The 20,710-nt window shown below is 35.6% G+C and overlaps 1 protein-coding gene across 3 annotated transcripts in view; it reads right to left on the bottom strand.

Annotated features, from left to right (window-relative positions):
* Positions 1 to 20,710, bottom strand: part of DDX60 (DExD/H-box helicase 60) — a 94,756-nt gene that overhangs the window by 40,133 nt on the left and 33,913 nt on the right. For all 3 annotated transcript variants that reach the window (XM_057490706.1, XM_057490726.1, XM_057490746.1), the window contains exons 15-25: positions 19,382 to 19,548; positions 18,694 to 18,849; positions 17,188 to 17,337; positions 13,134 to 13,253; positions 11,926 to 12,021; positions 8,965 to 9,080; positions 8,000 to 8,130; positions 7,791 to 7,900; positions 4,224 to 4,328; positions 3,550 to 3,678; positions 2,390 to 2,514 (exon numbers count right to left, since the gene is read on the bottom strand). In XM_057490706.1, the coding sequence (XP_057346689.1) occupies positions 2,390 to 2,514; positions 3,550 to 3,678; positions 4,224 to 4,328; positions 7,791 to 7,900; positions 8,000 to 8,130; positions 8,965 to 9,080; positions 11,926 to 12,021; positions 13,134 to 13,253; positions 17,188 to 17,337; positions 18,694 to 18,849; positions 19,382 to 19,548 (1,405 nt within the window). The remainder of the gene's footprint in view (positions 1 to 2,389; positions 2,515 to 3,549; positions 3,679 to 4,223; positions 4,329 to 7,790; positions 7,901 to 7,999; positions 8,131 to 8,964; positions 9,081 to 11,925; positions 12,022 to 13,133; positions 13,254 to 17,187; positions 17,338 to 18,693; positions 18,850 to 19,381; positions 19,549 to 20,710) is intronic.

The following is a 20,710-nucleotide window of genomic DNA, read 5'->3' as shown; positions in this document are numbered from 1 at the left end:
ATTATTGTTGTAGTTATTCTTATATTTAATTTCACTGATTTGTAAGTCTGCCTTGTAAGAGAATCAAAGGCCCTTAAATTATATCAATACAAATTTCTTGATGGCCAAATCTGTTGTGAATTTTAGCACCTCCTTTGGTTTTTCTTTATTTTTGCCAGCTTTATTGATATATAATTGACATATAACATTGTGCATGTTTAAGGAATACATGAGGATCTGATGATTGCATATATTTGTAAAACGATTAGCATAATAACATACATGTGTGGCTTCCAGATATACAAGTTGAACCCTAACAAATCCTCAGATTTGTTGATGATCTGGGGCTACTCAGAACTAAATCAAACTGAATAAGACTAAGGATTTTCACAGAATATGTTTTAGAGAACCCAGAATTCCATAAAGATGTGCCAAGATTAAAATCTTCAAGCAAAATTAAACCTTTGATATTTTTGTGAAATATTTTACTTTAAAAAAAATGGGTTTTAATACATCAAGAGTTTAACAAAAGATAGTATAGATAAAGTTCACAGTCCGATGCCAAACTCAAGAGAATATGATTTCCAACTTAATAACTGATAAAGAAAAAATTAGAATTCCTGCAAACAGCAAGTAAATGTTATAAAATGCAAAAGAAAAATGAACTAATTATTTGAACAGCCCATGAGATCAAACTTCTAACATTATTTACTTGCTAGGAAGGCACAATCTCAATACTGATCCGAGTAATGCAAATTACAAGACATGATTTCACACAATCAGAATAGCAACGATTAGAAAACCAAATCCTACATGCTTGTATTGATAGGTCAAAATGGGAACCACCATGAACCATTGATGGTACATAAGCTAACAAGCCACTTGGTAAAAAAATCATGTTCCATTTCTCCCATTAGTTTGTCCACACTCTAAAATATAGCAAGTATGCTCCTGTGCATCATTTCCAGAGAAGCTTTTATTGCTGCATGAAGAGCCAGCTCTTCTACTGGACACTGCCCTCCCTTTTCTTTCCACTGAGGTATAATTGACGTACCTGGTATTAGTTTCAGGTGTACAACTTAATGATTTCATGATATTTGTATATATTGTGAAATGATCACCGCAACTAAGCTAGTCAACACCCACCATTGCACATAGTTACAGAATTTTTTTTCTTGTGATGAGAAATTTGAAGATCTGCTCTCTTAGAAACTTTCAGATATACAAACAGTATTATTAACTATAGTTCCCAGGATGTACATTGCATCCCCATGACTTACTTATCTATAACTGAAAGTTGGTGCCTTTTGACTCTCTTCAGCCATTTGGTGAAAATATTTTACTTTTAAATGTTTTACATACATGTGTATATGAATAAGGAAAGTATACTTTTGGATTTTTATTTTGCAGTTAGTTTTTCAGAATATCCCAGATGTACAGAATTGCTCTTGTTTCTAATGAAAATCTGTAGTCATGCTGAACATAAAGTAGGTGAGCTGTGTAGCTTAGTGGTTCAGAAATTTATCTTCTTTGCCGTAACCAAAAATGCAGATGGAACAATTTTAATGCAATCCCCAAAAGTTCCAAATGCAACTGCACATTTAATTTTCATCATTATTTTAAATATATATCACCAATGATGATTCATTACTATATGTCTATTAGACATATAGTATGTTCACTATAGACATATGTTCACTATAAGTGAACAAGTTTCATTTAACCTTGCCACCTCAGCAAGAGTCTGTGCCATATAACTTCCATGGTTTAAAGTAGTTTGAACTTATCTAACCTAAATAAAGCTTTCTATTCTGATCAAACTATCTGATCAAGGCTAATCCAGGATATATACTGTTATTTCCATTTAATAAATCATACTTTGATATAATTTACACTTTTCTGAAACTGGATTATTACATTCAATTTTAAGCTTTTTTATATTACAGCATATAAAATTTCACAAGTGCCTCTAAGTTACAGCTCTCATAACTATTAATTAAAAACAATAAACTACCCCACCAATAAGTCCTCTAGCTTGTTGTAAGGATCTTTAATTTCATGTTGAATACTTGTGTGCAAAAATACTCAATTTGTTTTGTAAAGAACCTAGGTATTTATTGAAAATTTATGACCAACATAAAATATAATAGTTTACAGGAAAAAAATTACAAAAAATGAAGTAGGAAATTTTTCAATCTTTTTAAAAATATTTGAAATAGCACAAGTGAAAATACTTTTTAAGAATGAACTAGAATGGTTTATTTTAAAATGTGCATTCTTCTAACTAATGAGCATCAAAAATAGTGAAGAAAACCATGTTATAACAGTAAAGTTTGTACAACTTTCCTCAACTTAAAAGAATAGGGAAAACACAAATTACAAACAAAACAAATTAAATTAAATGACTTACAAAAAAAATAGTGCAGGTAACTTCTCCATTTTCCTTAGCTTTTCAACAAGAAGTGGAAACATATGTACCATGTTTCCTGAGCTGCAAACTGAATCAGGTCTAAGATTCCTCAGAACTATTTTGGCCTGTAGTGATGAATAAAGAACTATTTAAGTTATGCATAATAAAGAAAGGAATTATTACTTTTGAATAACATATTTTCATAGTTGTATAGTGCCTCTGTGGTTACTTTATAATAAAATATAATAATAATAATTAGGAAAGTATAAAAATTTTCAAAGCACCATCAAAGAAATATACAAATTTATGCACTAAAGATAAAATAAATGGGCAAATACACACACACACACACACACACACATACACGCAATTTAACATGAACCTATTTAAGGCAACACAAATCAGTCAGAAAATGGATTGTCCAGTACATGATGCTTGTTCGACTCTGGTAGGAGACAGGGTGAATCAGTTTCTCTCCATGTCATATAAAAAACTCACTTCCAAATACATTGTAAAGGTTTTAAATGACAAAACAACGAAGAAAATGAATGTTATTTATACTACGTTTTTGAATGGGGGGAGACTATCTGAGTTAAAATGTAATGAAAATAAAATCACATGAGAAAAATCTAATACGTGCAAATCCCCTAAATCAGGAACCTCAACATGTTCCAACGAAGCAAACTTCAAAATATAAAGACTATCAACTTACTTAAAATAAATATGTATAACGTATATGACTTCAGGTTAAGGCTTTAATCCACAAATTGAAATAAAAATCATAAAAGAAAAAACTCCAGCACACAGAAGGATAAAGGAGAAAAAATTCTTCTCAGCTCCTGTTACTGTGGCTCCAATCTCTCTCTTGCCAAGAAATCAAGAACATGGACTTTGGAGAGAGACACCTTCGTTCGTATTGCTGGAGCCTCTGGCAGAAACCAATGGTTTCTGGCCGTATTTCATAAGGCCCAAAGGGAAAGACAAAGATTTGTTTCCCTTTTCTCTTTTCAGTCTATCTCAGAATCGCTAGACTTCAAGTGCAACTTAAAATCCTAAAATGAACATTAAAGATTTAAAAAAAGAGAGAAAACAGTAGTGACTGAACAATACAACTCAAGAAAAGTAAATGCCATCCTTTGCCAAAGACATGTGCAAGTTACCTTATCAGCATTGCCATTTTTAATCCAATCTGTTAATTCTTCCTTTAAGCTCTCTTCATATTTTCTGGCATCCAACTTTTTAATGACAATTTTATTCTTAAAATGAATGAATTCTTCTGGACAGAATTCCTTGAAAAGAAATATCACAAAATTTTAAAAAAATCATGCACAAAAACCCAAAGATGTTCCTAGTTACATGTTGCATTAACAGAATTTTAAGTTTCTTGAGAGCACAGAGTGCTGAACCTCTTTTCTTTCCCTCAGAGCTCTAGGACATAAACCTAATAAGGTGGATGAACTCTTCAAACAAAAGGATGCAGAGCAAAACCAAATAGATGAAAAAAGACAGTGTTTAGGATGTAGAGAGAGAGGGCAGTGCAATGCCGGAAGAGGAGGATAAATCCCAGATGTAAGAGAAACTAAACTATAGTGTTCCAGAAATTGAAAGAAGAAATGTTTTCAGGAAGTCAGTGGCATTCCACCCTACACAAGTAAAACACAAAATGTTAAAGAAGAACATCTGAGAAGGCAAAGTTTTATTTGGACAGAGTTCAATGATAATTTTAGGAGATTGGATGCAAATGAGTGGAAAGAGTAAGTGGGTCTTTCTGGATGTCAATGGTACAATCCACTATAAAAGGACTGATTCCAATTAATTACAAAATCATACTTACCTGGGCCCTGGGCCAGCTCTTCCAGGAGCGAGCCATGGTGTCATAAAGCTGGATGGTTTCCCGAGGTGAAAGGGCAAGGTCAGAAGGGAATCCATACTTTTCAATCTACATTCAAAATAAAATTGAAATTTTTAATATCTCTTTATTTTATCTTATGTTACATCCTTTGATTTGTGTGAAAACCTCTAAACATAAAAGACTCTATTTTAGGACTAAAAGTTCCTCCTGTTTTTGAACCAAGAATCACATTGAATTATTATTAATTGGGTCAAAGGCATCTGACTGAACACAGAAGACATGCATCCATATTCCTGATAAAAACTGGACATCTTACGAAAGATATTTTCTAGTAACTGACATAATGCACTCATAAAACCAATGAATTGTAAAATGTAATTATATCTTCCAGCCATAAGTTTTGGATAACAACCTGATACTCCATGATTTGATAATAAAGACCCCTAGCTTTTACTCCACAGTGGGACATAATTTGGGTTGCAACATAAACCTATGGCCTCCTCCCTGAAATAAATGCTCCTGGTTTGATTTCAATCCTCCTTCCCTCAGTTGACCACCTCATAATCACTATCATGACCTCAAAGACATCAAAAACAGCACCAAACTAAAATATTCAAATGCTGATTAGTGTTGAAATGCAAACAAAATACTAACCAAGCATGTCCCTGATTTGCTACAATAGAAAAAAACCAAAGCCCAACAAAAGTTTTTGTATTATTTCCTAAGGCCTTTTAATTGAGCTGATTTGCTGAAGTTCTGAAGTATCAGCTGGGTCAGCTTCATTCAGATCACCTCTGGGACACTCAAGGAAACTTCTCTGCCAAGTCATTGACTTAGTTTTGCTTTAAGCCTTCTGGATATACATGTTATTAATTTTTCTACAAATACCTTAAAGTATAAATTAAAAAATTCCTGTTCTCAAGAAGTTTGCATTTTAGCATTTTCTACTGGTTTCAACCCCTCTTGCCTATGAAACCATGATCCCTGAGATGTTAATATGTATTCTTTAAAAGAAAAAGTGGGGATTGTTTTCATAAGTGTTCTGTTAAATAGACTTCTTGAAGGTTTCTCATTGGAAATGTTAGATATCAAAGAAGGGACCATAGTATACAGACTTTTCCAAAAATATGTGACAATAAGGCACTTGTTTTAGTAAATAGCTTAGTAAGTTATGAAACCCAGGTTTGAAAATTCTGGGTTAAAAAGGCAACTCCAAACCAGTCCTTAACCTTTGACAGAAGCCTGGGTTTCCTCATTTCTAAAATGAAGGACAATTTGGCAGTTGAACAAAACTGGTTAGTAGAATGAAAAGTTCAGCAGAGCTTGAAGTAGGATATCTAGTTCTAATTCCACCTCTAAATGCTAGTTCCTCCTCCAAAATATAATAATTAAAATATCTGTACTTTTACCTTACAGAGTCAGCTTAGAAGATAAATAAGTACTGAAGATGTAATGCATAGTAGTGATTATAGACAACAATATTGTATTAAAAACATCAAACATGCTAAGGGACTAGATCTTAATTATTCCCACCACAAAAATGAAATGATAACTATGGGAACTGACAGTGGTGTTAGCTAAGGCTACACTGGCAATTATCCTGCAATATGTAAATATACCAAAATCAACATGTTGTACACTTTACACGCATAGTGTAATATGTCAAATATATTTCAACTTAAACAATCAATTAGGTTTTGAATTAGGTTTGTAAAATCTACAGGATGCAAATAATTTCATGGAATCATCCTTCAGCATCTCTCAGTTTGAGCATTCAGAACTAGCCAGAAGTAAGGAGAGAATGTGAAAATAGAAAATTAATTTATTATTTTAGAGGGTTAGAATTTTGTTCTTATATTCTTACTACTTGAAAATGGTCATTTATTTTGCCTAACTAAAAAAAAAAATCATAAAACAGATCCTCGAGTTATCATAATTTTTAAGATGTAAATCTTCTATTTTGGTCACTGGAGCATTTATGATTTCTGAAGTCCTTAACCTTTGACAGAAGCCTGAGTTTCCCCATTTCTAAAATGAAGGACCATTCTGCCTATGATACAGATTTGTTGTAAGAATTAAGTTACATAAAATGTGTATTAGGCCTGAGTAAAACACCTGGCACATGATTGATGCCTCCACAACTGTCAATGTGATTAATGTCAATTTCTAGGTTTTAATTTTTAAATCAGTTTAATAAATCTGTGGCTAAAAGCTGGGAACTCAATTCATTTATTTTTCCACCGCACAGTATAAATGGTAGTATTATATACACCATGATGCTATTTTTGTGACATCAGCCCTATGCCATGCGAGATGGGAAGCATCAGTCCACACTGAGCAGAAAGAGACGGACAACAGTTCTTTCAAGGACGGCGGGCTGGCTAAGTTCTGCTGGAGCGAGCAGTTCTCCTGTGTGGTTTGATAATTTGTGGTAAGGGCTGAACCCTGCTCTTTGCCAGGAACAGGATGCATGCCGATCGAGCAATCCCTCACCTCAGCTGAACTCAGAGCAGCTCACTCATGCTGCTTCACGCCTGCCCTTCTGAAACCATTTCTATGATAGAGCTATCAAGGCGACTGTCAAGGTGGGTGGTTCTTCTCTTTAAGTTGCCACAATTTATTATGCTTTTCCTTCCCCTCAGTTCTTTCATATTAATCTGAAGTATATTATACAAGTCATGTTGTGACTGTTACGCTGGCGAAAGTCTTTTTCTTATTTAACTTCATTCATAGTGATCAGGTTCTCACACGTACTAGGAGCTGTCCACAGTCAGCTGTGGCCCCACTAAGGTTAGACTACAGAGGTGGACAGTGCTCAGAAGAAGGAAATGGGCAAAGATAATGCCCAACAATAAATGAAATTGACCAAAAAACCCCTGCAAGTTAAACATTTTTGGCTTTGTGGATCTGACACCGTTGAGGAACTAATGAAAACCATTAGGTTATTCTTGTCACTTTTAAAACCAGGGTTAAGAATATTATTCAGCTGTGAGAAGAGAAGGTAACTGTCACTCGTGTCAATGTGGATAGACCCTGAGGTAAGATAAGTCAGACAGAGAAAGACAAGTCCAGGATGACATCACTTAGGTGTGGAATCTTAAAAAGTCCAATTAGCAAAAAACAGAGTGTAAAACTATGGTTACCAGGAGCACAGGGCAGGGGATAAGACTGGTGGTGTTTAAGGGTACAAACTTGTAATGAGTCATAAGTAAAGCCTAGAGATTTAACATACCATATAATGAATATAGGCAACAATATTGTACTATAATTATGTAAAGTGATAGAGGTGCTAAATATCAATACAATAGCCATCATATTACAATATATAAATGTGTCAAATTAAATGCATCAAATGTTAATTTGTACACCTTCAGTTTATATAATATTATATGTCAAATATATTCAATACAAAAATTAAAAATCAAACTAAGTTAAATATCTGTTACAAAGTATCCTGTAATTCTGATAAGAATCAACAAGGCAGCTTTTTAATTATATGTACAAAAAGTTTATATTACTCAGAACAAATATGACTAAAGCATTACTTACATGATCTGCTGTCAGTGCAGAACATGGGTGAAAATGATCGAAAGTAATGTCGTCATGTTCTATTGAACATACATGCTTCTCTAAATCATTGTATCTCTCTCCATAGAGCACTAAATATGAAGAGCAAGAATTTCCAAATCAATGAACACATAATGACTGGAATAATTTTAAAGCAAAAGATAAAATTCCTATGAATACATTAAACATACCAAGTCTAACTCTGTATGATTGCTTTATTTGCAAGTAGTCCTTGTGAGAATAGGCATTTCTTTTAGAAGCAACATTTTTTCCCATTATATTGTCTGCTTGTTTCCAGTAATGTTTTACTGATTGGAGCCACCTTAAAAAGTAAATCCACATACTATTTAGGCAATAATATAGTACTACTCTTATGATGCTAAATATTTTAAATAATGAATTTTTATGTGCCTTGAAAATTATACATAGGGAATAGACTTGAAAACAGACTACCTGAGATTGCACCCCAGCCTCCTTACTGGCAGCTGTGGCTCATGACTGAAGCATTTAATCTCTCTGTGCCTACTTTCCACATTTAAAAATGGAAATAGTAATAGTAGTATTGGAAATACTAATAGTAGTAGTGGAAAAAGTAAGCCGTAAGGGTTGACAGATATTTTAAATAAATTAATCTCTGCAAAACATTTACAACAGTGACTGGCACACAGGAGTCTTTTCTGCAATTGCTACTATTAGTGGGCAAAAATATAGCCCAATGATAAAATGATATGGGGTTTTCAGTGAATAAGGCTTTGCTATCTTTCTAAACATTTACAAAGTGGGACAATATAAGGAATCTCAAGGTCCAAAACTGAGTATGTCATTACATCATTTTATTTTTTATTTCTTGTTAAAGGATGAAGAAAAAAGGAACATAGGTCTGTCACTTCTCGTGAGTCTTTTTTGAGATGTGGGAGGATTCCCCAGTCAGCTGCGAATCTGGTGGGCAGTCCTTGATTTTGCTTTATTGAGTGTGCCCTTGCTTGGCACCTGCCAGGAAGTGCTGTAGAAATTCTGTTCCTCAAATATGTCCTCAGACATAACTTAACAAGATCACCAGAAAGTTATGAAACTTTTCAGAACCTATATAGAAAGCATGTCATTTAAACATTCAAAACAGAGAAGTGTTTTATCGTAACTGGGACCTAATGCCTACTCGGTGAGATGTTCAGGGTTACTTATTGTAGCTGAAAGAGCCAAGAAGGGACATCGGATCATGACAAGGAGATGCTCCCAAATTTCTGCTCCAATTTCTCCACCAAGACAATGGACCTATTAAAGAAAAAAATTTCTCCATTGAAATGCTGATTTAAAAATAGCAAATGAAAGAAAGACTTGGAAGTCTGAATCGACATACACAATTTCCTATTACCTTTAATCAACCATGTCAAGTTTATACAAATATTGGCAAGTTCAGGTGACAGATAATCTTGACACATAACTTTTCTTTAATCCCCATAACCAATCCATCGATAATTCCTCTTTTTCTTACTTACAAAAATTTATTTTGAATCTATGCACTTCTCTCCATGTACTGTCAACCAAGTAGCCACATCCCAGCTGTAGAAACACCATACCCTTTGACCACTAGTCGAGCTTCTATGCTGCCCCTATATTCTTCACATCACAGCCAAGATGACATATCCAAAAAGATGAATGAGATCAGGCCATGTCCCTAATTAAACATATTCAGTATCTTTCCCCTGCAGGTGGAACAAAATGTAAACTTAACAAGGCGTGTAATGTGCCTGGCATACGTTGGCCCCTGCTTGTCTCTCCAGCTTCCTGTCAAGCCACTCCCACTCTCTTGCTCCCTCTTTGCTCCAGAAACACTGGAAATTTCTTTGTTCCTTGAAGACAACATCCAACCCCAGAGCCCTCGCATAAATTGTCCCCTCTGCTTAGAGGGCTGTTACCCCCTCTTTTCAACCTGTGGACTTCAGCTTAATGTTGCCGCATCAGGAAGACTTTTCTGACTGCCCATTCCAGAGTCATCCTCTTATCCGCTCCCTACCATTATCAGTCATGACAGCCTGATCTTTCTTTTCACATTCTAGTGGGAGGCCTGGTATAGTCATTTCCACACTTAATTGTTTAAGTCCCTTTTTTCAATGACTCTGTGACCTCGGTCCTGGGCATTCCTAACAAGGGGTGGTGCCTGGCTTTACAGAGGCACTCCTTAAATATTTGCTGAATAAATATTTGAGTGTCTTTAACCAGATAAAGCAAATGAGGAGGATTCAGGGAAGATTTTCAAATGTGGTCTTCTTTAAACAGATTAAATTATGACACCAGCAATCAGCTGGGAAGGACATTTTCATAGCCATAATTTTTTCAAAAAATTTCCACTGCCCCTTTGACTTTCATTACGTGCCCCTAGTTAGATAACATACCACTCTGCCGAATATTAACCTTCTCCGCTGCACTAGAGAGCACTCTTCCAAGACTGTCAGAATAGACATTAGTCTTCCAACTTTTCAGCTTTACCCTTATATAAAATTGGGGAAACTGAGTATGGATAAAATGAAAGCTCCTGTGGCCAGTATTCTCACCTGGCCCTGGTTGGCTAGCTCACTATACATGTGTGGGCAATATGCTGTTATTGACTCTATATAAAGAGCTCTGCCCATGGTCTGGGTAACACGGTGGCACGGCTGCAAGGCTGCAGGAGAGCAGAGCAGAGGCTGGAGTGGTGGCAGCGCCGAGGACAGAGGCCCAGAGGACGGCTGTGCGGGCAGAGAGGCCCGGAGGCAGAGACGGGCTTGCTGCCTGCAGACTCGCTCTGAGTGAACGGGATTCTAGTGACTGACCTGCCACCGTGGGAATAAAGTTGGGTATAACCCTTTCACCCTAAGAACGTTGTACTGTCATTTCTTTGGTCACATTGAATCCATAGTACTTGCCCGGGGCTGAAACCCATTGGCAAGACACTGAGGAACCCAATATTGTATTATTTCAGAACTTTGAGATTAGAGTTCAATTCAAGGTTCTAGATTGCAATGACAGTTGTTGGATTTTTTTTTTAACAGAAATATTCAATGCCTTCAAGATGTAATATATACAGATTAACCAAAAATGAGCACAGTAAATTAATAGCAAACAAATTAAAAGTACAGACCGCTTGGTAGCTCCAGGTTTACAACAGAAGTATAGGCTCATCATTTTTCCCCTTTAAATCGAACATTATTTGGATCAAAAGAATATACCCTTTTATAATGTTTTAAATCTCTGAATAAGCATTCTTAATCATGCTGCTATAAAAATTTCTAAATAGCATCTATTTTCGCCTTTAAATTTCCATTGTTTCCACCCAGCTTGTGTTGTCCAGGGAAACTGACCTACAGACACTACTCAAAACGACTCTGACGCTCTCTGGACCCATCAGACCCGGCCAAAGGGGAGCCCCCAGCAGCCATGTGACTGGGCTCTGGTTCCACTGGCTCTCTCCCTGAGCACTTTCCTTGAGCCAGCTTGTTCTCCACTAAGGAAAGTGTCCCTCGCAGTGTGGCCAATGCAATCAGCCTCTCCTTTGGCGTCTCAGTGACCGCCTTGTCCCTTTAAGCTTAGGAGCAAGTCTGGGTTATTGCACTGACCTTTCCAGCTTCCCTTACACACTCCTTTGGAAAACCCTCTTGCCGAACTGTTGTACTCCAAATCTGAAAATTGTTTTCTGTTAGGATCATGAATGTGAAATAACTTATACAATTGTGCTATAGCTCAAAATTCTTTCTTTAGAGATCAAAGATGGGATTTTGAAATCTCTGGCTGGGAAGATGCATGCCATGGTGGTTTATCGCTGCTACTCTGATAGTCACCAATGACAACTTCCTTCCCTATGCAGAATTCTGTGGCACCTGCTGATACACCCTATTGAGTCACAACAGGAAAACAGAGCCAAATGACCATAGAATTCTGTGGCACCTGCTGATACACCCTATTGAGTCACAACAGGAAAACAGAGCCAAATGACCATGTTTCACTGGGTAAGCCATTCGGAAGGAAGTGCCTCCCACCCTGAACTCCATACAAGAGGGAAATGTCCCAAAGCACCAAATAGCTTCATTATAGCACTTATGCACACTAGGAAATCAACCCAGAAATTTAATACCAAGCCTACCTCATCGAATATAACATATCTGATCCTTTTCGCCCATGCTTGGCGATGAGGAGATAACAGCAGAATTTCAAAGCAGGCAGGGACTGTAATAAGGACCTAAAAATAATAATACTGTGTAAATGAACATTTTGAACACTTAGTATGTGCAGATATAATTATAAGAGTATAAAACAAAGAGTTTCAACTCCTGAATGTACCTGCTGATAATTAGGATAGAATATTGCTTTTGAGAATGTTTCATTAAAATTGTGATATATTAGTTGGAACCTTACAAAACTATAATTTTTTAGAGGCTAAAATGGTAAAATACCAGATTTGAAGTTAAAACGATCGTTTATAATCATTCAAAGTAATAAAAATAGAACACACTGGTTGTCACAGGTTTATTTTTTCAAAATCTGACCCTGAGAGGTAGGTTAGGTTGAAAATGTTTTTGTAGGATCAACAGCCATGGAGGTGGGAGAAGCAAGAATTGGCAGAGGAAAAAAGCTAAACTTTTAAAACAGGCCTGATAAAGTCTTGGCCAAGCTGGCTCAGATTCTGGAGTGAGTATTGGCCGTTCGGGCTATTCCACAACAAGCTAAAATGGTGCAGCGTCTGGGCGCCTGCCTCGGTCAGTCACAGTATATGAATGTCGAGACAGAACTGGTAGACTGTCTGCTGGCACTGCACATGTGGGCAGTCAGCCTTCCTTGAGGGGCAATGCAGGCTGCACATCTTCACGCCTACCTTACAATGTTCCATAACCATGTTTTCACTTTTTGTTTAGTTTTGTTTATCTATGAGTTCAATAAGGAGAAAACTGTCTATGATTGATTTAATATATTGTATGCTACCCTAATACATTTTTGAAATTATGATGCATATCTACTTATCAAGAGAAGTCATTCTGATTGGAAATTGGTGTTTATATATTTTTTAATAACATTGGGTTCTTCAGATCATTTTGAATCCATTTAAAAACCAACATGGTGCCATGAACTATAACTGAAATTTGAAACCAAATGTGTATTCTTAAAGAAAGATGAATTTTATTTCTCATTCTGAAATTTAACAAAATTAAATTTTCTCTAAAGCCGTTTTCTCTTTGATAAATTCAAGAAGATTATTTCCACAGCGTCTGTTAAAGATGCCAAATTTCAAGTGAAAGAGGCAAGAAAGTACTATTACATAATTTGATAACAAATGCACTAATTAATATATCCTACCTGAGAGTTTAGGGCCTCATGACGATAATCTCTCGTAAAAACACCACATAGCGCTTCACCACCTGGTAGCCTTTTGGTAAAACGACTGTGAACAGTTGCTGCCACTTGATTAACAAGGGCCTGATTGGCAAGGAAAGAGTTCCATTACTCACAGGACAAAGTACAGGTGAAACCTGAGAGAGCAACAGGAGCTACCTAAAAATATGTACTTCTACTCAACACCAAAAAAACAAAGTGGAAGGAGAACCAGAAATTTTTCCAAAGACATTGGATGGCCAAAAGCCACATAAAATGATGCTCCACATCACTAATCTCCAGGGAAATGCAAATCAAAACTACAATGAGATATCACCTCACACCAGTTAGGATGGCAACTATCTGAAAGATAAGAAATAATAAATGCTGGCAAGGATGTGGAGAAAGGGGAACCCTCCTACAGTGCTGGTGGGAATGTAAACTGGTGGAGCCACTACAAAAAGCAGTATGGAGGTGCCTCAAAAAACTAAAAATAGAAATATCATACAACCCACTCTATGTTTATTGCCACATTATTTACAATAGCCAAGATATGGAAGCAACCAAAGTGTCCATCAATAAATGAATGGATAAAGAAGAGGTGGTACATATACACAATGGAATACTATTCAGCCATAAAAAGGAATTAAGTCCTGCCATTTGCAACAACATAGATGGTCCTAAAGGGTATTATGCTGAGTGAAATAAGCCAGGCAGAGAAGGAAAAATACCATATAATTTCACTTATATGTGGACTGTAATAAAACAAAATGAACAAAACAGTAATAGACTCATATACACTAAGTGACTGGTGGTTACTGTGGAGAAGGGTTCGGGTGCGTGGGTGAAATAGGTGAAGGGGATAGAGACAAAAAATATCAACCATAACAAATATTGGTCACAGGGATGAAGTACAGCACAGAGAATATAGTCAGTAACTCCGTAACATTTTTCTGATTTGGCAGATAGTAAACACACCAGTTGGGGTGAGCATTTAATAATGTAGATAACTATTGAATCACTATGTTGTACACTTGAAACTAATATAATAATGTATATCAACTATATGTCAATAAAAACAAAGAAGGAAAATAACTTACAGACTGCTAATAAATAAAAGTGGAAAAAGTATTTCCAACAAAATCTACTTTTTGTACAAAGCAAAAAAAAAAAAAAAGGAACCTCTTATTATATCCTAGTATCCTTACTTGATAATAGTCCTAGCCTAATCTCAGAGTAGAGACTCAAAAATTACTGATTAAAAAATTGAATGAGTAAATGAATAGCAGTTGGATTATAAAACCAGGAAGTCTAGGCTTTAATGACATAGCCATCTTGGCTAGGTGGTCCTTTTTGGCCTCTTTAGTTCAAGGGCCTCTTTTGTCTTCTGCAGGTCTTTGGGCTATAGAGAGAGTAAAATCCTAGTAGCTTTTGAGGTTTGTAGGGAATTTAAAAAATATGTAGTTCTATGAATGCAGAAGGCTTGATATCCCCCTTCTTAGACCTAAATACATGAACATGTTCTCTTTGAGAGAATTGAGTAAGCATGTGAACCCCATTGATAAACCTCAACCTAAAGCAAAATGGGAAAAAAAATCACTTCATCAGAAGGAAAAGAACAGTAAATGTTACTCACACAACAGAAAACAAATATCAACAGCAATAAAACAGCTGAAAACCTGTTTGACCAAGGCTTAGAAAGAACCTGTGTGTCTTCTATGGAGGAAAGGTCAAATGAAGGGGGAGCCAAAATAGACTTGTGGTTCTTCTATTTGGGGACTTCCACCAGACATCGAAAGTTTGAACACATACATGAATGAGTAAAACCATGCTCTGGATCAAGCAGGTAGCCTGGCTAGTGAAATCTGAGTGTTGGAAAAATACAAACATCTCTCTATTTTACACTTTATGTTTAAAACAAAAATTCACACGGATTAAAATATAAATTTTAAAATATAAGCCTAAAGATACTAGGAAGAGAACATTTTCATATATTTGAGCATACACACAGAAATGCTAAATGAAAGTATTGATAGCTCTGTCTATACAAAGATATTGACAAAATATTATCATCATTAATATGACAATTTAGTTAAAAGACAAAGTGGCAAATAAAATAATATATTTATAATTTTTATATATACATAGAGTAATACACTTATTATATAAAGTTGTGATAAATCATTAAAAAGACAATCCCTCTTTCCCCAAAGAAAAAGAAAATATGGGTAAATATATCCACAAGTAGTTCATGAATAAAAAAATATCAATGTCCAAAAAAAATACATACCATGACCAAATCACTAGTGATCACCAAAAGGCAAAATAAAAAATGAAGTAGAAGTTTTCACCTATCTGTATAACAAAACTTTTCAAACAATAGTGGAAATGTTATAAAACATAAGACAATATACTACCAGTGGAAATAAAAATAGCTTTAAACATTTAGAATAATTTGGCAATATATATTGTATTGACTTACCAATTCCACTTTTAGTAAGGTTAATTTTTCCTGATATATTTTATTAATTTCCTGCAATGAGCACCTATTGCTTCCATAAACATGAAAAACAAAACAGCTACAACCAAAAATAAAGTGCTAATTTCAACTAATCATATTGATCAATCTGATTCTGAGGCTGACCACAAATCACTCAACACTACACATTTTCCTAGGAGCTAAAGTGGAGCCTGAATTCATTTTGTTCTGTACAATTAAAGTTATCCAGCTAAATATGCCTCTCTTAAAAGTAATCACATTCAAACCAAAGGGTTGTGAATGATGATATGCAAATTTATATTTCCTGTAAAACAGTCTTTCTCCTAGATGACAAAGGTCATACTTTCTGTTTTAAAGGTCAACATTATGAAGTACTTGACATAAAAGAAATATGGTAACAATACAAGTGTCCATCAATAGATGAATGGATAACGAAGATGTGGTACATATATACAATGGAATATTATTCAGCCATAAAAAGAAAAGAAATCCTGCCATTTGCAACAACGTGAAGGGATCCAAAGGGTATTATGCTCAGTGAAATAATCCAGATGTAGAAAGGCAAATACAATATGATTTAACTTATTTGTGGAATATAAAAATAAAGCAAAACAGAAGGAACAAAACAGCAGTAGACTCATAGACACTGAGAAGTGACTATTGGTTACCAAGGGGGAGAGATGGGGTTGGGTGTAGTCATGGGGAAGAGGAAGAGAATAAAAGGGCACCACAATTCACAATCACAATGTAAGTTCATCACAGAGACTGATGAACCACTGTGATGTACATTTGAAACCAACCTAAGATTGTATATTAATGGTAGTTTAATTTTTTTTAAAAAGAGACTAAAAAAGAAAAAGAAATATGGCAAAACACCCAGCCAAAGAAACAGGCCAGTTTACCAATGCCCAACAGGAGATTGGACAGCTCCCATAAACTATGCATGGCAATGCTAGGTTCTGAAGTGACTCAACATTGCTCAGCAAAATGTGGGTGTTTCTCTCAATTCAAACAGTGGTTCCAAGTGTTATTCTGGCCTTTCAAACAGGAAGGACAAAATGCAGGTCAAAAAATAAAGTGAAACTCTCTGAAACAGTGAACAGACTGGTGTTTGCCAGAGGCAAGGGATTGGGGTGGGCAAAATAGGGGAAGGGTGTGACGGGTACAAACTTCCAGTTAGAAGATGAATAAGTCCTGAGGGTGTGATATGAAGCCTGGTGACCACAGTTACCAACACTGTTCACGTATTTGAACGTGGCTAAGAGAATCGATCTTAAAAGTTCTCTCAAGAAAGAAATTGTGAAACTGTGAGTTCATGGATGTTGTGGTGACTTACTATGGTGATCATTTCACTATACAGATATCAGATCATTATGTTGTGCTCCTTACATAATACAATGTCATAGGTCACTCGCATCCCAAGAAAACTGGAAAACAAATAAATAAAAAGTGATATGGACGCCCCAGAGAACTATATGCATTATTTTAAAAGAAGAGGTTCAGGAATTAAAGAGAAAACTACATTCACTTCAGTGCTACCTTTGTTGGTGCGACGTACACGACCACCCCTTGATCGCTTTCCTTCAGCACCCTCTCCATGCAGTAGTACGAAGCATAGGTTTTGCCCGAGGACGTGGGAGCGACAATCACCGCTGACTCGTTATTATCCACAACATCCAGGAGCTCCCGCTGCAGGGGTCAGAGCACCATTTATGTCAATTATATGAACAGCATGTTGCCCAAACAAATACATTAATACACTTCCAATATAATTCTCTGCACCTAAAATGCAATGATTGGGAATTGAAAACACACACACAGATGTTTAGGAAAATCTGAAGAACTCACAGCTTTTTTAAGAGAGAACTGTTAAGCTTTTCAGGATCTGAAAGTAGGTTTGTGTGTGAAAAAATGGAATGTGAGTCTGAATAAAATATCCTTTTATAGGGAAGATTTTTTTTTTATATTTGTCATTGACTAAGTGCAGCATGGATGTAAGAAATTGATTAAGTTCTAAGAAGTAGCCAATATGTAGTTCTAGGATGGTGAAAAAGTGGCTAAAGAGAGAAAATGCATCAATGATCCATAATTTTGCTACTTATCTTCCACTTTCTATGCAGAAGAATGCCAGGTACCTACGTACAAAGGACATGTGGGACCTGCACCCCTTTTATCCACCACAATGATGACAAAGAATCATAAGCCCATGTGATGGGCAGAAGATGATAAAACACCACAAAGCCCCAGTCTGCATACCCGCTTAATCTAGATCCACTAGGGCCACACCTCAGAGTGAACTAGGCATCAGAACACAGTGTGTGGGATTGAGGAGGAACACTGGGCTGCCAGGCACCCTGCGCTGAAGCAAAGATCTGGTCCTCCTGCTCCTGAAAAGGAGGCAGGACATTTTTAAGGTACCCCTACTGTCATCAACATAATAAAGTCAGATTCTGCATAGAAAAGTCCATTAGATTGAACCAATAAAATTGCACTTTTGTAGGCAGACATGTTCAATTTATTAGCAGTCTTCTTTGGTTCAATCTTTGCAGAAACACATCTTTTATTCTAAATTTTATATCCATCAATATTAGTTTTACATTTACTTATAGAAAAATAGCTACCGTATGGTTACAGGTACTGCATATGAATATGAAACAATTGTCTATTCTGTTTAAACCACCCAAATTCCTCTGTGCACATGTATATATTTACACATGAAATCTTAGAGACACAGGGAAAAGTTGGAAGCTGCTCCATAATGATACATAACTAGATAACAGAGACAAAACTTCAAAAATGTACCTGTGAATTATCAAAGTACCTTCAAGGAAATGGTCTACTTATGAAAAATGAATGAAACAAAATTTTCACTTTCTTAAATGGGAAAAAGAGTTTACATTTGACATTTACAGTGGCAAATAATTTTAATTGACATGACTTAATATTAAGAATTTGTGCCAAATATAACCCATAATGCCATGATCATGAAAAGCTCCTGAGATCATGTTTAACAATAAAATACTAAAACTTTTATTCAGTCATTACCTGCCAAGTGTCAGGAATAAAATCCTGAACTCGGTGATCTGGGTCTTTTCTCTCATTTCGTATCAAATAATGGCCCATGTGTTGCAGTTGAAACCGAACTGGCCCAATGCCGATTGAATATTTATTCTTTTTCTTCTTTATGTGATCTCCTGCAGTCTATATTATTTTAAAAGTTCATATTGAAAGTGATTTTAAAATATAAAATCATTTAAATGAAGTATTTATTACTGAACACTTTTTTTGAGAAAAGCATTTTACCACTTTCCAAATTTTGTAATATTTATTAAATAAGTCCTTCACCACCTAAATCATGACTTTAACTACGTATAAATTGGCAGACATCAAGGTTTCCCAGGATCTATCATGGTATTTGTAGCTACAATCTGATATAGCTAAAGACAACTGAACAATCACAATATACTTTAAATTTTGTTTGCTAGAATTAAACAGAGAATTAGTTTTAAGTGTCTGCAGAGATTATCTGATATCTAATATGTTTGTTGAGACAAGCATTTGTACAAGTTTTAGAATACTAGATTAGCTTCAAGTTAGGCTTACTAATAATCATATGAACTCGAAGTAAATATTTTCAGTAGAAAAAAATCTAGAAGAGATGACTATATTTACCAGACACTTTATGTATGCCTAATAATTACTCTATTAAAAGGGAGCCATTCTGAAACATTACCTGGGTTGGATATAAAGAGCTTGCCAACTCATCAAATCCTAAATACTTAAGGCATCTGGCTATGAAATTCTGATCGGCCTCTTTTATTAGTTCTGGGTATTTTTCCATCAAGGAGTGGATCCTTTTCATCATTTGAACAGCTATATTTAAATCTTTTATGGTTTCACCTTGGCAAAGAATAAACAATAAAATTGCTGTAAAGACCATCAAAAATAAATGTTTGATTGTCCAACATTAGTCACTCAGGCTTTCAATATGACCTAATTAAATTCACTAAGTTAGTTAACATTAATGGAGCTTTGAAACACAGAAGACTAAAGAAATAAAATTAAAGGTCAACTCTATACATCTCATTATTTCCAAGGATAATTGAGAAATAGCTGTGTAAGTGTTGAAGAAAAAGAAAAAACTTATACATCATGATAGAAATAAGATTCTTAAAGTTCAAATGTATTAAGTCTGGGAAACAATAAATATTTTCTCCACCTATTATTTCCATACCATTTTCTTCCCAAAGAAAAATATTCAGATGACTTTAAATATCTGGTTAAACACTTTAACAACATTTATTGAGTCCCACTGTTGACACAGGTAAGTATTTGGTGTAACGGTTGGAGCCTGTCGATTCAATTGTCTATTACAACTGCCAGGTGCAGATTTTGATTCCTCTCCATTTCTTTACAGTCATATATATCCTTGTATTCCTCCTCACTGATAACCTTGCCATACCTACCATATTAGGGCTGTCTTTTATTCCACCTTTCTTCTAAGCAACCTACATTTTATCTATTTAATAAGCATTACCAAACTCTGAATGCTGTATGAGGCTACAAAACAAATTGAATACAGAATTCTTACCCTCTAGAAGGGTAAGCCACTGTTAATTCTGACCTATCTTACCAGCAACCAACTGCAAATCGTGACAGCACATCTTGTTTGGGGAGAAATACATAAGAAATACACCAGAAATCAGGCTCTCCCTGGGATGGAATCTAGTTTGCTAGAGCAAACTGAAGTTAGTAGAACGAGAGTAGGAATGAAAGAACAACCTGGTGACCATGTGTTAAAAGGATTCCAGAGTGGAGATGCTCAAGACTAACATGTCCACCTGGACTTACTCAGAAGAACTGTCAGCTGGAGGGAGGTCATGTTCATGTCACCTGCTGGCAGTTTACATAGCTCCACCCAGTCTTCTCTCTTCTTTTCTTCCTCTGCCTGTCTCTTTTTTTTCTTTTCTCCTATCTACTATAGAAGTTTTTAAAGCAGAGCACATGGAAGCCAGCAACTTTTGGAAGAACTCAGCGTGCTAGGCAGACATGATCCTGGTTT

The sequence above is a fragment of the Manis pentadactyla genome, chromosome 1, assembly GCF_030020395.1.
Source record: "Manis pentadactyla isolate mManPen7 chromosome 1, mManPen7.hap1, whole genome shotgun sequence".
Classification (NCBI taxonomy): Eukaryota; Metazoa; Chordata; class Mammalia; order Pholidota; family Manidae; genus Manis; species Manis pentadactyla.
The sequence above is the reverse complement of the archived record's forward strand: the minus strand, read 5'-3'. Positions and strand labels throughout refer to the sequence as shown.